Genomic DNA, 19,792 nt, shown 5'->3' with positions numbered 1-19,792 from the left:
TTATTTTTGGTCAGGTAACATGAGTACTTCAGTAAAGACACTTCCTCAGTTATTTTAACCAAAACAACGGTCTTTTCTTTTCTACATAAGTAGTTTTGTTGCCTGAGCCTAACTCAGTTTCCTGTCCAGACAGATTTTTATTTTGAAAAGACTGTGTGCATGAAATGAGCCGATATTCAGTGTGAAAATGGCCTGCCTTTTTAATTGTATTGCGAAAAACTGGAAAGCTAACAGGGCTTGGCCAGGGCTGTCATCTTCTTTGTGTATGATGAGCCGCTACCATCAGCCTTCTTGCATTTGAAAGACGTAAAATCTTAAACCAACCATGCACTGACTGACTGGTTGGCTACGGGGCACTGAAGCAGGATTATACTCGCCATAATGAAGCCAGCATAATCAAGGCCTGCACATCGTGTGCAAAGGGTCTGCAAGGGGTCACGGCGCTTGGTCGTGCATCTATGGATTTTTGTAACTTGGCGAGCGTGGTCACATGACTCTCACTGATAAAAGCATTATTTACATGTCCGGGGGTTGTACAAAAAAGCCAATTTGTTTTTAGATGCTTTAGAAACATCTAAAGGTCTTCAAAATCTACATTTAAGTGTATTTTTTGCTGCCAAATCATCTTTGTTTACATGATTATGTTCCTTTATGAGGCATAAAGGAACATGACTTGACTTGTTTCTTTACAATGCTTCTACAAAGGCATAAAGTAGTCCATGAATATGAGATATGAGTTTAAAGATAATTACAGTCCCTTCTTGGCACTGTGGAGGTTGGTTTATGGCTTTTTTAGCCGGTTACACTTGTGTCTTTTTGATTCTTCACAGTTCATTTTGTTCGTTCGCCCTCTGGTGTATTGGAGAATAATCAATAACGCTCTCAGCTCGTGCACCGTCTGCGGAGGCTCGTGCTACAGCGCCAACAAGAGTATAATCAAAGATCGACACTACAAAGTTCTGTGTTGGGTGACAGTGATACACAGGCCTACAATCATTATCCAAAAAGAATAACATGCAATTGATCTGTAAGCCCCCCGACTGGTTTGGCACCATTGTTGTACAATAAGTCAATATAGTTATTGTGACCGGGCTACACAACAGAATTCATTAGTGTGTTCCTGGGGGAAAAAGGTGGTGCCAGCCTGACATTAAGGTATTTGTACCATCCGTTCCCATCAGCTGACCAGCTCTTTTGTGGAGCAGTTTATACTCCAGCGGAGCAGAGTTCTATGGAGCTGAATGTTGTGACACAGAGAACAATGCGATGGCTTCCTCCACTGTAGACCTCAAAGAGAACTCTGTGGTCCCAGATGCTTCATAGAATCAACTGATTTCATAGATTTGAATTTGGTCCAACATGTTTCTGGTTATGGTTTATGTGGGTGCAGGTGGAGGTCGTGCATCACTGCCCCACAGTACATAAACACACAAAAAACAGAAGTGTCTGAGTACGTCATGGCTGTTAGAACATGCAAAGTGACAATGGCTCTCTCACTGTATTCAACTTGATTCACAGCTTTTTAACCCACATGTCTAACAGGCATCTGTCTGTCCGCCTGTGTGTTGGACTCCCTCTATCAGATGCATCTATGTGTGTGTGTGTGTGTGTGTGTGTGTGTACGCACACTGTGAGGAAGGCTTGTTGTCTCCTGTCCAGTGTGTGAGGAGGACTTGTAAGGCTCCTCTGTTTCCCTCCGACTTCCTGTTTCCTGCCCATGAATGGCCGACCACATCAGTGCATATGTAGAGGAGTTGGGTGGTGACCCCCCCCTCCTGCTCGTCTTGGTGACACGTCTGTAATTAGAACCGGTGCTTTGAACACTCACTGCTGACTTCATGCACACGATGAGATGCTGCGTCTCATCCCAAATCGAGCTGGACTAAAGAATGACTCAGCATCTTTAGCTCACACTAAAGGACCACTGGACTATTTCGAACTAAAGCTCAGCTTTTCACATAATTCCACTGTCCCAGGGCAGCTTTTGTAGTCATATTAAGAATAATAGTAGCTACTGCTAATGAATAAACTGTATAAAACAGGTTTTTATATGCCTGCGGACATGTTGACATGTGCCGGGACACTTAAACACAACAGAGGCATTGTTATTGTCCAAATGTCTTCTTGGAAGAGGGCCTGTTTGAGATCGTCAAGGAAAGAAAGAACCAAGGTGATCTTGATTACATAATACTTACTTTGCCAGGTTACAAGTCAAAATATTACTCATAAAACATGATATTCTAATCCGCTGAATCTAGTCTCTATTAATACATTAGGAGGCATTAAACACATTCGCAGTAAGACAAACCAAAGACACTTGAAAAGATACAGACATAGAGAAAGAGACAGAGACAGTGTTAATATGGATGTTGACATTGAGGTGCAGCCAAACCTACATTTAAATACCTTGACATAAGAAAGAAAAGTTGAGTTGCAACCTGTCGCGATTTCAGAGCTCATTGATAGTTGAAATTCAAGTGTAGTGATCTTTTGGTTTACAAAAAAAAGTGCTTAAAGTTTGTTTCTAAGAATCCGATTTTAGTTATATACAAACCTGGCTTTAGCCTTAAGATTATTTTTTGTGTTTTTGTTTTTTTTGTACATTAGAAGGATAAAATAAACACCTGTGATGGTGCGTGAGAACAAAGAAATCAGTGTTTTGTGACAACAACACACCTTGAAGGGTTTGGCTACACTGACACCAGTAAAACGAGTCGATATGTTGCATTAACTCCATCTAACCAGTCCAGCAGGCTCTTTTCAATTATTTTCCAGTGTACTGTGTTTTTATGAAAAAAGGAGTGTCCATATGAAACTGATCTGTAAATGTTGCCGGGACAGTTGCAAAGGGTTACCTGTGTTTTTACTAGCAGGGACACTGATCAAATAGATATAAATGTATTGCATGTTAGTTATTGGTGAAATAATAAATCCCACACCAGCAACTTGGTAAAAAAAAAAACCCAACTAAATTCACAGGGATTACAATTCAAACCTTTTTTGTAAACCTTTTTTAAATGCAACACATTGGTCAAAACCTTAACAGGAATTAACTGCACTCATTCCAGTGTATAATGTACATAGTATGTATCAAGGGCTGGGCAATGTATCGATATCAGGATATGAGACTTTATTGTCTCATTGTGTTGCCTACACAAAAATGATGTATATGGATGAATAAAATTCAATTTAATAGATCTGACTCAAATAGCTGGATCTGGTATCGGTGACAATGAGGCACATTGTCACCGATACCAGATCCAGTTATTTGAGTCAGAATCGGCCCAATAGCCGATATTGCGTATGTGTATCATTAGCAAATAGATAAAAACAATAGTTACTGAATAAAACATCTTTGTCGTTTTGCATTTCGAAAAAGATTGTTGCAAAGAGAGAAACCACAAAAGTACAAACAGTGTTTCTGTATTTGTTGTTTTAGTTTCAATATTCTAATTGCATCATTCAGATATTATGCACAATTATTTGCAAGTGATCAACTTCCCTTGTGTTCAGTTTGATTGATTGTGTTTTCACGCTTTGTTTTCTGCTTAAAACTTTGCAAGAGGTTCCTAGAGTCTGGGAACCAGAGAGGTTAGCTTTAGTTCGATCTACTTGATAGAGTGTGTTGACCCTTCAGGGCCACCATAGAATTGCCCTGTGTTTAAAAAGTCAGTACATTTGTGTTGGAGGTCTATTTAGTCCCCTCTTTCTCGTTTGTTGTCTTGCTCCAGCATTAGAGAGTATTCATTCTATCCCAACCAACACTGTTAACTTTGTTTTTCCACGGATTGCATCTTGTAGAATAAATGCTCACATCTCCTTGTCTTTTTTTCTTCTAGAGTCCAGCGCTATGAAACTGAATCCCCAACAAGCTCCACTCTATGTAAGTATCTGTTATCATCACACAGCAACATAATGAGACAAACGCCGCAACATGATCTGCTACAAAACTAATAAATGGTTGACAAATAATAACACTTTTTATGGCTGATAATAATAATTTGGTTGTGCTCGCAACTGAATGCTCCCATTCACATGATGGGTATCAAATCAAGTAGAAAAAAAGGTATAAAATGAAGTACTCTATCGGTATTACTGTAAGGGAGCTTATATTGTAATTTTTTTTAAAGCAGAAGCCCAAACAATCCGTCCACTGTTTCTTGTTTCATCTGAAAAATCTCAACAACTAATAGGTGGATTGTCTTCGGTTCCGACATTCATGTTCCCCTCAGGATGAACTCTAATAACTTGTAACTATCATCAGGTCAACATTTAAGAACTACATACCCATCAGCCTCCGCCGCGCTTTGCGTTTACTGCTAACTAGCAAACGTTAGCAGGCTAATCTAAGGCAGTAAAAGTTATACTTGCCAAAAATCTGTGTGCCACTGTGAGCCGGCTGACTTTAGCATTTAGCTCAAAGCTAACTCTCACAGAGCCGCTAGCGTGGCTCTTGTTAAGACTCTATTCAACAATACAAAACTTTATTTACAGACTTTTTCCTTCTAGGACCCAGTTGGCCTTTAATTCGTCATTGTGAACTTAATTCCCAGATTGTGAATTTAGAAATAAACGTTAGCATGCTAACACGCTAGATTAAGACGGTGAACATTATGCCTGCCAAACATCAGCGGGTTGTCACTGTGAGCAAGCTGATGTCAGCATTTAGCTCAATCCCAACTCTCACAGCGCTGCTAGCATGGCGGTAGATTCTCGTTTAGACTTCGATTCTAAAAGAAACACACCAGTTGTACGTTCTCAGCTAATTGCAATAAAAAACTTTATTTACAGACTTTTTCCTTCTAGGACCCAGTTGGCCTTTAATTCGTCATTGTGAACTTAATTCCGCCTATTGAAAAACTATCCTCCGAAGTCTGACAGAAAGGGAGAAATCCCTGTACCCCACCTATGACTGTTCTATGTGTTGCATTTACACTTGTTGCACCAACGGTGTTGGATGTTTGCATAAATATATATAATATATATATATATATATATATACATCATAGATGGTGAAACGAATCCTAAAAACTAGGTTCAGATCATGTCACGGATCGGATCAGCACAAAAGAAAAAAAAGGGAATAAATATAACTTTTAGAGATACCTGATCCAGTTTTTCTTTTTTGCTGTGATACTTATTGCTGATCGTTAAAGATCCATATTGGCTGATACATATTCCTTTGTTCTTAGATTATAGCAGCTGGTCTACAAGGTTTCAGATTCTATTTTTTCTGCCACCTTCCCAAAAAACATTTCAACCGCTTTGAAGTCAGTAAACTATAAAAAAATTCTAAAAGTTATCCTTTTTCTTTGTTACAATCATCTGTAGTGTTTTCTTTTGGTCATAAAAACACATAATACAAATGATATGGATAAGTATTTTTATTTATTAAAACAAATCTGGGCTTTAATAATTTTGATGTATTAACATGTGCTTGGAGCTAGTGTTAAATAGGTCATAATTGATTTGTAATCTATTTAAGTTGTTGTGAAAACATCTCCCTCAAACAACTAGATTTATTTAAGTTTCTACATTACACATTTTACGAGATCACATGTAAACATATCCTGATAACATTATAATTTACCTTCTCAGTTTCACTGAACAGAGACTGAACGCATCATAATGTAAATGAGCGTAATATTAATTTGATTGCGATAGCAGTAGAGATCAGCGAATAGAAAGGCATGAATGCCTATGTGCTGTTTGCATATTTTACTGAATGTTGGCGGGTAACGATCGTCAGTAAAACTTTATTTCACACTGTGATGGTTAACACTAAACTGTGGAATTAATCTCCGGTTAACATGCGTGCAGAACCGCGTACGGATTGACAATGGTCTGTTACACAATAATAAATAACCATAATGGTTCCTTCTCATTGCCAATTTTTTAATTTTTTTTGACTCCTCGATTCCTTTCCTCGCCTCCTCGCCTAGCCACTTAGTCCCGCCCAGGGGACAGCGTTTTAACAAATGAGACCTCCTTGCCTCGGAGCCGTATTTTTAAAGCCATTGAATATGGAGTGTGTTGTTAAGTTTTACAGCTGTATTTAATGTTATCTGTCAGATGAGCATACCAGTGTTCATGACAGTTTAAATATTTACTATTAATTCAATTCAATAATTGAAGGAATATACATGTGTATATTTATATATAAATTGGTCTATTTATCGCAGCAATTTTGCTTTTTTATCTTCACGTTTGTGTGAAAAGAAACAAATACAAAGTGACATATATTTGAGTGATATATATTTATTATATACACACAAACAAAGTCCTTTCTTTCTATATGACACCATGAAATACAGCAAATTAGTGCTTAATAAAGATCATTTTCTGATTAATACAATAATTTGACAACGGCAGCTGTTTGCACTTGTAAAAATATGTCAGGATTATAGGTAGAATTGGACGTAGCCTACAATAAATATAAAAACATAAGCAATATCACAGTGAAATGTCATTAAGCAATGTGGTTAGAACAGAGCCTTAAAAGTTGCTACACAAACTGTTGGCTCATCTAACCGATCTAGTCATGCTAAATAAATACAATTTATGAAAACAAAAAGAGCAGTAACATTTGTACATTTGGTTTGAGATTATTCCAGATGCGTGCAATGCCTCTTTTTATTTGTTGTCGGGTGCCAAAAAAGACTTCCGCAAAGGATACACCAGTGTTTCCTTCGACAAGCTTCCTAGATCCTCGAGATGCATTTTTAAGAATTAGGATGTCTTCAAGAAGGAGCGCCGAGAACGCTTTCCGGGGTCACGGGACGGAGGATCGAGCGGCAGGATGTGATTGATCAATATCGGGGAAATTGTAGATATGTGTGGAAACAGGCTGTTAATTGAACACCCGATTCAACGAGAAGACTAACGATTGAGTGTGTCTGTGATGTTATGTTTTATTGACATTGCAAATCAGTGCAATGGCCTCATTGTTGAGCTCTGCGAGGTCGGGCGTAGGAGACCAGTTATCCTGGCAGCAGTGTTGGTTACACATGTGATTTGTACCGAATAACGATAAAGAAGCAGGGGGAACGGTACATAAGAAAGTGGCGAATGAACCAAAAGCGCATTAGGGTCCAAACCTTCAGGAAGCGGGTATTTGAAGAATAAAAGCGTATTTGTTAACAAATCAAACTAATGTTCTTATATAGTTGGAAACGGCTCAGCTTGAGAACCAGCTCTCAACATTCATACCTGCCTCTTGTGTAACTTAAGCATGCCAAGTACGAAATATGTCAGTAATGTGAACCGGTAAAGTGTCCTCATCTGGCCCTGGCAGAGCACCTGAGCTGAATAACAACGCAAGTATGTTAGCTTAACCTGAATATTTCCATGTTCATAAGCAGCCAAAGCATCTGTAACCGCTCACGCGGGAAATTTGACCCCCGTCTGTCTGTCTAACAGAGTTTAAGAGCAGGGATCTCTGTGCGTGAGTGTGAGTGAGTGAGTGAGTGCGTGAGTGCGTGAGTGAGTGAGTGAGTGAGTGAGTGCGTGAGTGAGTGAGTGAGTGATCTGAAACATTCCTGTGTGCTATTGTTAGCTTGCGTATGTGTGGGTGTGGCTGTTAACAGGCTTTTAACTGCATGTTCAGCAGAAGGGGGTGTGTGTGCTGTGTCATGTTTCATAGCAGACACACAAGAGGAATATGCAACGCATATACACTCTATAGGCTCTCTTCTGTTTTTAACCCTTTAATACAAGCCAACCAGCTCTTAGATGGAACACAGATAAATTCAAGTTCTTTGTTGTCATGTGCACAACAATTACTGAGATCTCAGGCTCCCTCCAACAATGCTCATTGAATATATACATATAAAATAAATAATAAAAGAGGATATAAGCTATTAAATTGTGCAAGTAAAAATGTACATATAGAAAAACATATATGGAATAAAATAATTGTGTCCTCGTACCTTTGAAAGAAATGTTGATATTCTCTGAGATTTAAATCATAGATATTTGAGAAAAATATGGTATATTCTCTGACATTATGAATTCATAAATTTGCTGAAAAAACTTGATTATTCGCTGAGATTATAAAGACATAAATTTACGAAAACAAATTGCATATTCACTGAGATTATAAAGACATAAATCCTCACATCAAAGGTCCTGAAAGACACATGTACAGCATTTTGTTATGTTCTTTCTGTGGTATTTTATGAACATGTTACCAAGTTGTTTTACTCGCAATTAAATAACTTTATAGTTTCTCCGAATATCTAAGTTTTCTTTCTTGTACATTTTCAGTTTTTTCTCTTGTAAATATACTGCTTCAGTCTCAGAGAATGTTTTCTCCTTAAATTCAGAGTTCTTTCTTGGTATATGTATTTATATAAATGGCAAAAAAACTGATTCCTCATCATCAGTCGCCTCAGTCATCACAACCCTCCAACGTGAGAGGAAAGAAACCAGGTGATACCCAGTTGCAGTGAACACCTGTGACAGTAATCTCATGTAAACACACTTTTCTGCATTTATTCATAGCAACTGTGAGACAACAGCGCCATCATGAGGCCAAACAGCAAACCACAACATTTTCTTCGTTCGCTTGCATCCAATATCACGACAATAAAAACTGTAACACTCTTACGCAACTCGGTTCTCCGACAAACACACTAGAAAACACGGCTTTTTTATTTTTTTTCCTTCTTTTAGACATTTTGACAGCAGAACATTGTTATAGACAAACAGTTAGAAGAATATTTGTTTGCCTAATGACTGGCAATCACACATTGGCTGTTTGTCCCTTGGATGCTCTGTGCAGATGGCATACGCCTTTGTTTGTTCATTAGTTAATATCCTTCTTTTCAAACTTATACATTAAATGATTCAATGACTAAATTACTTTGCACTGTGTTAATGTGGTCAAATGTGTCTTTGAGCATTTTCCCTTGTTCTCTGTGCGTTTTTCTCTATGTGGAAAGAGAGTCTGATAGTTGCCACATATTATCGCTATGACACACAGAAACAGTGTCCGTTCTGTCATAACACAGCACCGAGCTACTGCAGGAAGTTTAGGAACACACAAATTACACAAGCTAACCTCAACGCAAAGGCCAGCTCCTCGTGATGCTGACTCATACACACACACAGCACCACCACAGATGACTTCATTCATTTCTTAGTGTTTAACCAGACAGTACTTTCACTTGGTGCAAAACATTTTTTTTGTATTTCGTTATCTCATTTTCACTATTCAAGATGAACAAACCATCTTGAACTTGGTTCGCAAATGGCTTGTGGCATTTGGGATTTCATATTTCCTTTCCCATGACCGTCTTAAGAGCAATTAAATAACTTATTACACTCCATAATTACCGATGGGTCACACATGTTAAACGCTCGAACCGCATGAGATCCAGATTATTGTTGCTATCTATGTACATTTTTGGCTTCTGCACAGTAGCAAGTTGCACCTTTTCATAGCTACATTCCCTGAATCATGAGTCACAGTCAGTGTGTTTTGAGTTTCACATAAAAAAAACCCACCAGGAATTAAAAAGAAAAGCCAAGAGGAAAAAAAGTGTTTGTAAAGTGGATAAAGGCAGAAACAGACTTAAATGACGTACACGAAGCATGTGAATTAAACGTCAGGGAAAAGAGGAAACCCTCAGATCTGTGTGGAGCTGTGATGAGACATTGAGGGAACATTCCTCACATTAATACATTAAACAAACATCGATGTCATATTTCCATCATATTTTCCGCATGGGTTTTTAAGGATTTGGGCTCCCACTGGAGAATTTGCTCCACCTACCGTTTATCTCCATCAACCAATGAACTGATATTCACAGGAAAAAGACGTGGAGGGAAACAAGCATTCATTCACGTTTTCCTTTGACCATTTTCTGGAAACTCTGTTACATTGGGTCACGTTTGGATGGAAACTTGACGAGTGAGCCCCCAATACAGTCTACAGTCAATTTTATTTTTTTATTGTTTTTTTCATAACAAATCATTTATAGTTTTACCGCTGCTCACTGTGTGCTGTTTGATTTGAGGCTACATGTATATAGGGTGGTATTGGGATAATAATATTGATAGCAATAAGTCATTAGAGGAGACCTTTTCCGGGTATTAGGAATCATTCCTACAGCCATTTATATCAGCCATTTTAAACAGGAGACAGACAAGAAGAGATGTATTAATGATTTGGGGGAAGAGCACAGGCAGACATGATTAAGTCAGATTTAGCAGGGCAGTCATCGAATTTCGTCCTTGTTAAGAGCTTTCCTTATAGGACCTGACATGATCTATTTAGGCTTGTGCATGTACAGTAAATACATATTTCCTGCATAGACGCTCTAGTTGTTGACCCCTGGCCTTCATTTTGTGCAACTCATTTTGCTTGGTTCAGTGTTAAGTAGCTATTGGGTAGCAGTAAAATTTCAATCATACACAAAAAAAGTCAATGCTATGCATATCACATCATTTAAAAAAGATGCTTAGTTCTTTAAAGATTGTACATTGAAAAGGGCAACTTTCGTGGCAGTGTCGACGGTATGAATTAAACATGATCTGTCTGCATTAGCAAGAAGGAGACGTGTTTCTGTGCAGAGTGTGATTAAAGTTGATTTCATTTCCTCTTTGTGTCCTCTCAGGGCGAGTGTGTGTTGACCGTTCAGCTCGACGATGGAGACGTGTGCCGTGCAGAGGGAGAAGAGGACGAAGATGAGGAGGCGGAGTTTTATCTTTTATTCGCAGGATCCACCCAAAGACATCTGACAAGCACACTGCGAGTCAGCCACGTCACACTGCAGGCTGTGTGTCCAGGTACAACACACTTGCATAATCTCTCATAGTATTATTTTACTCTCCTAAAATTAGGTACTAAAAGTATCTAAAAGTTAATTATCCTACTTTATCCTCTAGTATGACATTTTTTTCTTCCCAAAAACTTTCAGCAAATATTTTTCTCAAAATATTTTATTTATGACCTTTTTCCTGTTACGAACTCTATTTTTTTTTATAGAATTATGACTTTCTCCCCAACAATGGCCCTGATACTCCTTCAGATATTTGTATTTTGGTGAAAAATCTCAAGTCTCAATACCAGCTCAGTGCATCATTATTACTCTATATGTATACAACCCGGCCTCGCATAAGCAGCAGAAAATGGATGGAGGGATGAATGGAGTGATTGGATGGAATTATGGATAGATAGATGGGGGGATGGATGGATGTTTGCATAAAGTGATGAATTGACAGATTGATGAATTGGCGGAAGGATGGATATAGAGTTGAATAGATGGATTTCTGGATGGATGATAGATGGATAGAGTGATGGATAGTTAGATGGGTGGATTGTTGAATGGGCGGAGAGATGGATGGATGGCTGAATTAATTGATCAATGGACTGATGGTTGATTGGATGGATGTGGGGATTGCTGGATGGATGGAGAGATGAACGGATAGATTGGTGGATAGATGATAGTTGGATGGAAGATGGTTGGAGGACAGGATTGATGGAGTAATGGGTAGAAGGATAGATAGATGGGCGGCTTGTTTCATGGATGAGGCGATGGATGGATGGAAGGATGGATGGTTGAATTAAGTGATGAGTGGATCGACGGTTGGATGGATGGATTGATGGAGGGAGGAATGGATAGATGGAGTGAACAGGCACACGCTGTGGTTGGAGATGAGCTCCTCCGGGCATGACTGATGTCTTAGTCGTCAACACATTTCCCATCATGTCTCTCCACACATTAGGTAAATGGTATTAACTCTTCAGTGGATATCACACCTAACTACCCTATTCCATCTTTCACGATTCAGATCATCACAATGCGTCTCCAACAACATAATATCTGTTAGTCATAATCTGAACAGGACTTTAAAATAATCTCTGGATTGTTCCAGCATTGATTTCACTTCACACCTCACCCTGCATTAGGTGAGGTAGGCGTGCTCAGGTGGGGTCTATTGTCGTTGGGACCACACCCAGTTGAGATGTAGCACTGCACAATAGCACGATACAGGGTGTTACACCGGCCATTATGGTACCAGCCCTCAGCAGATTAAAGGATTGGTTTCTCAGACCATTAACTAATATTACTGCTACCAAAATACAGATATAATTAAAAACACATAAGATCCATTCAAGAACAGTTCAGCTTTGGAGTAATGACCTGAACTCGCTGACTAGTGAGGGGGACCTGAACATACTCGATGACACCAGGTCACCAGAGGGCCAAGACACTGTCTCAACCACAAAAAAGGCACTTATACAGGGAGACAAAAACAAAAAACAATGAACTCAACAGGGAGTCGAAGCACAAAACAAGCTGGACAAGCTCAGCTAGGGCTTAGAAGGAGAGCGCCGTCATCCCTGTTCCAAAAAAGGCCCATTCTGGGAAACCAAACCGCCATCCTGTCTATGTTAATAACATTGTGAATTTCACTGTATTCACTGTTTCCACTATGCCACACTTTAGCTGGCTTACTACAGCGATTTGAAACCAAATAAACAGATTTTATGAATCTGGTATCTAAGGAGACCAACTTTGTCAAACTCCAAAAGTGTGGTTATAGTCTTTTACAAGCCTGTGAGCAGTAACTACTGTAGGTGAAGGACAAGAAAGGAGAGGGAGGATATTTGGTCCTGGACCAATGCCTCTGTTTGAAGCGCATTGACATTCCCCACTAATGGATTACATGGAGACATTTACAGCTTGTGAAGGCACCGGATTGGATGTGTCGTCAGGATCATCAGGGGGGCTTTATGCTTCTTGTCAGGCTGTTTTTGCAACAACTTTGACTTTATTCATCACTGTTATCATTAATGTATTCATCTGATTCAGCTACAGCCGGCAGCTGGTTAGACTAGCTTAGCATAAAGAAAGGGAACGGCTAACCTGGCTCCACCAGAATGTGAACACCGGCCAGACGCTCTTAAACTCCCTGATAAACACGTTATATCTCGTTTTTTTTAAATCTGTATAAAAACTAAAGTGTGTTAAAATGACAGACTATTTCATGGCTTGAAGCAGAAACCTTCTGGCCCATAACATAACATAACATACATAGAAAGACATTAATCCTGACGGACATTCTTGTGCCAGATATGGATGAAACATTACAATAAAAGAATAAGAAAAAACAATAGATTCAAAATATAAACATACATAAGAAATGGATGAATAAATATTAAATGTATAGAAAGAAATAATGACACCAGTGCAAAATAGAATAGCATAAAGACTAAGATAAATGTAGTTAAGTAAGTTAACTAAAATAGAAAATGTAAATACCAGCAACATAGGAATAAAAACAAGAGTAAAAATATAAAGTTTATAAGAAGTAATACTAACACCAGGGCCTAACAGAAACTAAAATAGAAAAGTAATATTGTGCATGACATCTGTAGTTCACACTGACAAATGACCCCCGCCTTCCTTTGGTCTGTTAGCACATAATGTAGCCGTAGCCTGCCTCTGTCTGTCAACAGCTGTTTGTGCTGCAGATGACGGTGAACACTGCAGTCAAACAGGAGGTCTGAAGCCGCTTTAAAGCCTTTTATAGCGGCCGTGTGTGATACACTGCTGTGTTTGTTTGTGTGTCGGTGTGTGTGTGTGCGTGCGTCTCTGTTATGACAGAATAACAACACACACTTGTGTTTATTCATCTGTGTAGATGATTAATGTTTGTTGAAAGTTGGAAGTTACTCAACATATTTATGGGATGTTTTGCCATACAAATAAAACTAGAAATAATATCCCTGTCTGTCTTTTCTCTCTCTGTGTGTGTGTGTAGCCCATGATGTGTGTGAGCCGGTCTTGGTGACATTATGTTTGGCCCGGCCCGGTGGACCAGTCGACACACAATCACAGGAGACCTTCTGCTACGTTCAGGTAAAGGCACAGTTCTTTCACTGCATTAAACTGGAATATTCCTGTTCCAGGTCTGTCATTTATTTGAAAATGTTTTCATCGTGCACTTCATGTGTCTGGTTTGGCCCTAGCTGACGCAAGAATTCAAATGGAAATGACTTGTAAAAAAAGGCAGAAGCTTTGCTTTGGTTTCTTTATGCACTGACACCCAGCGTGCTACATTCAGTGGCCACTTGATTAGGTACACGTCTACACCTGCTCGTCAATGCAAATATGTAATCATACAATGGTGTGGTAGCAACTAAATGTATAAAAGCAAGCAATATGTGTTGTGAAAATAGGTTCAGTTTTTGTTCAGACCAAACACCAGAATGTGAACTAGGTAGCTCGGACTGTGGAACGATGATTGGCAGTTTGAGTGTCTGGCAAACAGCTGATCTCCTGGTTTTCATCACACCAGTCTTAAGAGTTACTGAAAAAAAAAACATCCAGTGATCGGGGGTTCAGCGGATGAAAACAACTCTCTTTGAAGCTTTAAGTTTGGTATTTTGGCCGTCGCCATCTTGGATTTTTGCAACCAGAGAATGGAAGTGACCGTATTTGGACAAAGAAGGAGTGAAGTAGAGACGTCGTATACGGCGCCATTCACAGTAAGCCCGCCCTTAACCATACCCTGCTTTATGGTCTATTTGACTCTAAATGGACCATAATCTATAATAAATTCTGCATTGAAGAAGACTTGAAACTAGAGATTGAGACCATAAACTCATGTTTACAATGTTTACTGAGGTAATAAATCAAGTGAGAAGTAGGATCATTTTCTCATAGACTTCTATACAACCAGAGGAGTTGCCCCTGATGGCCATTAGAAAGAATGCAAGTTTAAGGCACTTCGGCATTGGCTTCACCTGTCATTGGCTGCCTAGTGGAACTTAATGTGGACGAACTACAGCAGCAGAACACCCCAGTGGGTTCCACTACTGTCAGCTAAGAACAGGAAACTGAGGCTACAGCTAGCACCAGCTAACGAAAACTGGACGGTAGAAGATTAAAAAATGTCATCTGGACATAAATCAAATCTGGATTTGTGCTGCCACGTGAAGATGATAGGGTCAGAATCTGGTTTTAAACAAAATGTACCCATGGATCCTTCCTGTCTTTTGTCAGCAGTACATGCTGCTGCTGGTGTAATGGTATGTTACACTATCATGCCAACATGGAGCAGAATCTCTAAGGAATGTTTCCAGCACCTTGTTGAAAACAAGACGCCAAGTATTCAGGCTGCTCTGGGGGAAGGAATTAAAGGGGGGAGATCTTAAGCTGCATTAGAATGGTGTATCTAATTAAATGGCCACTATTGATGATGACTTTTATGCAAGAAATAAAGGCACAGAAATGCCAAAGACATTTTTTTTTATTGAAAAAATTATATCGGCTGATATATCAGATTTTTTCCTAACTCTCAAACTTAGGTATCCGTCTCATCCTGTAGTAAAAATGTGTGGCGTCTATACTGTATTTATTTTACTGGCTCATTCTTATTGACCACAAACAAATCTGTAACACTGTACAAAATCACAATTTCCTCCTTTCCAATAATTGGTAATAATGATTTTACCTTGACATCATGTTTAACGATGGCACGCAATGAAAAGCTGACGATACAATAAAAAAAAAAGTGAAAAACTGAACTCTGAGCTCAAATACACAGACATGAATTAAAAGGTACCAAGCACTGGTCGTGGGTTTGAGTCCCTCAGAATAATGATGGCGATATTGTGTGTGTGTGTGTGTGTGTGTGTGTGTGTGTGTGTGTGTGTGTGTGTGTGTGTGTGTGTGTGTGTGTGTGTGTGTGTGTGTGTGTGTGTGTGTGTGTGTGTGTGTGTGTGTGTGTGTGTGTGTGTGTGTGTGTGTGTGTGTGTGTGTTTTTTTAGGACCTGGCTCTCGACATGGCCCACTTCCTGCTCGACAACATATCTCCACAGGAAGCATTGCTATTGGACGATGAGCAGGTAAGTTGGAAAAGAACTTGAGGGCTCTGAAATCTTGACTTATTTCAATTCCATTCTTTTTAGTCGAGTTTGGTTTTTCATGCTAATTTAAGACATTAGACATTACCTCTTAGCTCATTTGTATTTAATGAAAATTGTCCGACCTGCCTTTATTTCGTTTGTGTGTCAGATTCCCTTGAAAGAGTGTGAGAGGTTGGATCAGAACCTGGCCCTGGCCCTGAAACACCTCACCCTGTCCCAGCAGAGGACCGGACCAGGTGTGGACAGACAGATGGTTGTCACAGACGCACATGGTAGCACGGAGACACACAAGGAAACATGCGAGGAGGTCGTCGCCCTGCTGGACAGCCACACCGGTGAGTTAGACGTTCACGAACACAAAGAAAGCGGTCACTGTTAGTCAGTGAGGGTTGGTTTACATGCAGAATATGTTTAATAGCTTCAAGTCCAGCAGCCTAGCAGGAAGAACTGAACCGGCTGGGAAAACGCTGTGACCTGTTTGCTCCACCTGCAAGTCTGCTCCCCGAAAGAGCCACGAAAGAGATACAGCTACCTTCCAGCTGGACACCTTCCTTTCTATACAGCACTAGCATTAGCAACTAGCTTCCTTTTAGAAAGAGGAATAGAAGCCTAACAGCTAAATGTCCCACCTTAACTACTAAATCTTGAAAGGAACAGACAGCTTGATTTGTTAATACCACACCACAGTGATGATGTGTCCTGTAACAACGCCAGCTCTTAGTTGTCTCTCAGTTGTTGCCTAGGGAAAGGCCCACTCAGAAAGAGGCCGAGGGCTGCTTGCACAAAACACAATTAAACACATACATTTTTCTCTTTTAGCATGACACTAAAGGCTTCATTTCTACTTGGCCTAAGGGACTTACTTAAGGGTTTCGCACAGAATCCCTTTAGTTAACGAATAAAGTTATCGCATTTACTGCATTTAAAAGAGATTTTACAGCTGTGAAGTTCCACAGTTTTCATGAGCACCAGTTGTTATACCTGTTACGGCGTGAAAGAAAATAAGGCAGAAAAGAAGACAAGAAAGCCAAGTTGGTGAGAGGGGTAATAGATTATAATCTTGGGGGATACAATAATAGAAAGCACATAAAAAGAAAAGGTAAAAGAACATGATCCGAAAATAACAACAAACAGAAAACAATGATTGTGGTTGCAAATTGCTCAATTGAAGAAGTGATGAGGTCCATCCAAGAAAATATGACAACAAATCTAAAACCAGTTGCTCATCGTGAAGTGTGTCCATAGGGTTCTCTGGTCACGGAGCACCCTGGATGCGTTCATCTTCTTCATTCATCACCATAAATTCTGCCATGTTGTGGTTAAGATAGTCAGAGAGGCACCTTAAGTTTTTTTCCCTAATTTGAATGCCAAGGTCTTTTGTCCAAATGTTCCACTAACTTTAAGGGCTTCCTTAAGTATAAGACCAAGATAAGAAATAATGTAATAGCTGTTATTAAGTATCATAAACATTTAAAGCTACACCTATGATTCAAATGAGAATTCAATGAGAGCTAAAATTCTCAGCAAATAATTCACAAGATCATAAAATTACATTATAAAACAGTTTATTTCCTCCCTACTGACTGCGTCCACATTGTAGGCTTACAGTCTTATAGAGTTAATCTTCCCCATTGGAACCGCTGAAACTCTCACTCAACTCATTAACCAAACGGATCAGCAGTCAAACAGATCTGTCACTTTAAGTAGACAAATGTGATTACCACATCTACACAAATCCTCCTTCCTCAGTCTGGACCATACAGCTGTTAGACAGAGGTTAAGCGGCTACATGTGAAGTCAAGTTTGCTGGAACTACTGGCTGCTGGATCCAGATCAGTGACCGCATTAGGTTTCATAGAAAGCCCTGATTACTTCCTGCTTTTAAAGTGCTGAAATGTCTGCACGAATTCTATCTTTCAGTCTTCTTCTCTGCCTCTTTTATCTGTCATTCTTTTCCTTTGCTTTTTCAACCTCCCAGTCTTCAGCCATATATAAAGTCAGGAAACAAAGTGCAACAAAGAGCCTCTGGTCTCATAATATTATGGTATTATGACTTGATTTTTTCTTACAACAGTGGCCGTGATTATCTGTTGTAGTTGATAGACTAGAGTTATGCCTTTTGGTTGATCTTATTTTCTCACTAATAAATGAACACTAATAAAATGGTTGCCAGGGACAATTCAGTTGTTGCTGGATATTGGTACCAAATTCTACTTCCTTGGTTAGAGGTGGAGATGCTTGGACACAAACAGCCTTTTTAGGCATGTCAATAGTGTTGTGGAGGTTCATGATATAGGGTTGTAATAATATGTCATCCTAACATCAGATAAACACTGATCAGTACGTCTGTACGTCTACAGGAGGGATAAGAGAAGAAGGCTTCACTCAGAGTCGGCCCATGCTTCTGCGGCTCTTCATGTAGCCGCTTAAGATGAGCAGGGCTCCATCTTTTCTCACAAACAAAAAAACGAGCCATAGTTTATTTTTCCAGTTGTAAAGAATTGTTGTTTATCAGATACATGATCATATCCTCTTGTTCCACAAAAATATTGATTCAAGTAGTCTTAATATTGCATGCATTTATTTTGAAATACATGCAGTAAGTGACGATGCAGTATCAACGTTAGCTTTGTGAACCATGCAATAACTGAGAAGAACAGAAAACCTTTTGTTATGTTCACTTCTGGCAGATTTTTATGCAACAGACCGAACTGGACTTTTTTTCTCTCTCTGTCACTAATTGGTATTTCACGATTTAATAAGATACAAAAATGACATGAAGGACCCCTGAAAATGTGTTAAAACGTATTTGTTTTTAGGCTGGTAAAAAAACTAAACATTAAAAGTTAATAACAGGACAGTTTCGGCTATCAATGCAGGGATTTATTTGTGAAAATAGTGTTGAGCAAATAAGAAAATATCATAGAAGTTCAGTGACTTTCTCCTAAACCTGGAGCCATGACATAAGTCTGAATAAAGACCAACATCCGTCGTTGTAAACCTGCTCTCACATCTCTCTCTCAGCCAGGAGGTGTCCATCTTGCTCCGCTCCATATGTTCAGTTGAGTCCAACCCCTCAGTGTTTTTTTTTCTCTTCTTTTTTCCCCCCCTCCTTCCTCTCCAGTCGCGTCTCAGAGCCAGCAGCTCTCCAGCCTGCTTCACTTGGCAGCCAGCCACGGTCTGAGGAAGGTGGCGACGTTCCTCCTGCAGCAGCCGGGAGGCAGGGAGGCGCTGAGGAGGCCCAACGCTCAGGGCCTGACTGCAGCACGTCTGGCAGAGAGCAGAGGACATTGGCAGCTGGCAGAGCTCTTCACACAGTGAGTACTTTTATATTAGCTAATAAACAGGAGCTGAGTTAGCATAAGCATTTGTTTTGAACAAATGTTATAAGAATGTGAGGATGGCATTAGTTTTATTGTGAAAAAGAGCTGTAAAGTTTATTTTGAACCTTCAAACCTGTCAATGAGCTCAAGGGAACAGTTGTTAAAGTAACAAAAAAAGACAAAAAGAAATAAAAAATATCAAGACAACAAAATCATCTAAAGTGCATGACAGCAGCTGTTGTTTATCCTGGTAGACGTCCTGGCGGAGAACGTGTATTCAGAACTGTCTGCTTTGTAGCAACGCACCTTGTTCATCAGACAGACATTCAAACCAGTTTATAAATGACCTGTTTCTGCAAAATATCATCAGAACCTACCTTACAATGGATGGACACAATAGTGTGAACACTTTTACAAAATAGTGCATTCCCGTTTGGCGGCCTTGATGCCGTTTGGCAAACGGTTCTTAACTTTTGATATGGGTGAGTTCCACACATATTAAGTTAAGAAATTAAAAAGTGAGCAACTAGGCCCCAGTGGTAGAGCAGGGTCTTCCTTCTATCAGAGGATTGGCAGTTCGATCCCC

The 19,792-nt window shown here is 39.5% G+C and overlaps 2 protein-coding genes across 4 annotated transcripts in view; both read left to right on the top strand.

The window, feature by feature from the left end:
* The first annotated feature begins 3,847 nt into the window (after positions 1-3,847).
* On the top strand, positions 3,848-16,083 carry si:dkey-172h23.2 (uncharacterized protein LOC393772 homolog). The gene is made up of 5 exons (XM_054619547.1): positions 3,848-3,883; positions 10,620-10,791; positions 13,774-13,871; positions 15,785-15,862; positions 16,045-16,083. The coding sequence occupies exons 1-5, from the start codon at positions 3,851-3,853 to the stop codon at positions 16,081-16,083; spliced, it is 420 nt and encodes a 139-aa protein (XP_054475522.1). The 5' UTR covers positions 3,848-3,850.
* A 42-nt stretch (positions 16,084-16,125) lies between these two features.
* Positions 16,126-19,792, top strand: part of akap13 (A-kinase anchoring protein 13) — a 68,395-nt gene continuing 64,728 nt past the window's right edge. For all 3 annotated transcript variants that reach the window (XM_054619284.1, XM_054619283.1, XM_054619282.1), the window contains exons 1-2: positions 16,126-16,218; positions 19,008-19,200. In XM_054619284.1, the coding sequence (XP_054475259.1) occupies positions 16,134-16,218; positions 19,008-19,200 (278 nt within the window). In that variant the 5' untranslated portion in view covers positions 16,126-16,133. The remainder of the gene's footprint in view (positions 16,219-19,007; positions 19,201-19,792) is intronic.

Source organism: Anoplopoma fimbria, chromosome 19 (assembly GCF_027596085.1).
Source record: "Anoplopoma fimbria isolate UVic2021 breed Golden Eagle Sablefish chromosome 19, Afim_UVic_2022, whole genome shotgun sequence".
NCBI lineage: Eukaryota > Metazoa > Chordata > Actinopteri > Perciformes > Anoplopomatidae > Anoplopoma > Anoplopoma fimbria.
This window is presented reverse-complemented; position numbering and strand designations above follow the sequence as displayed.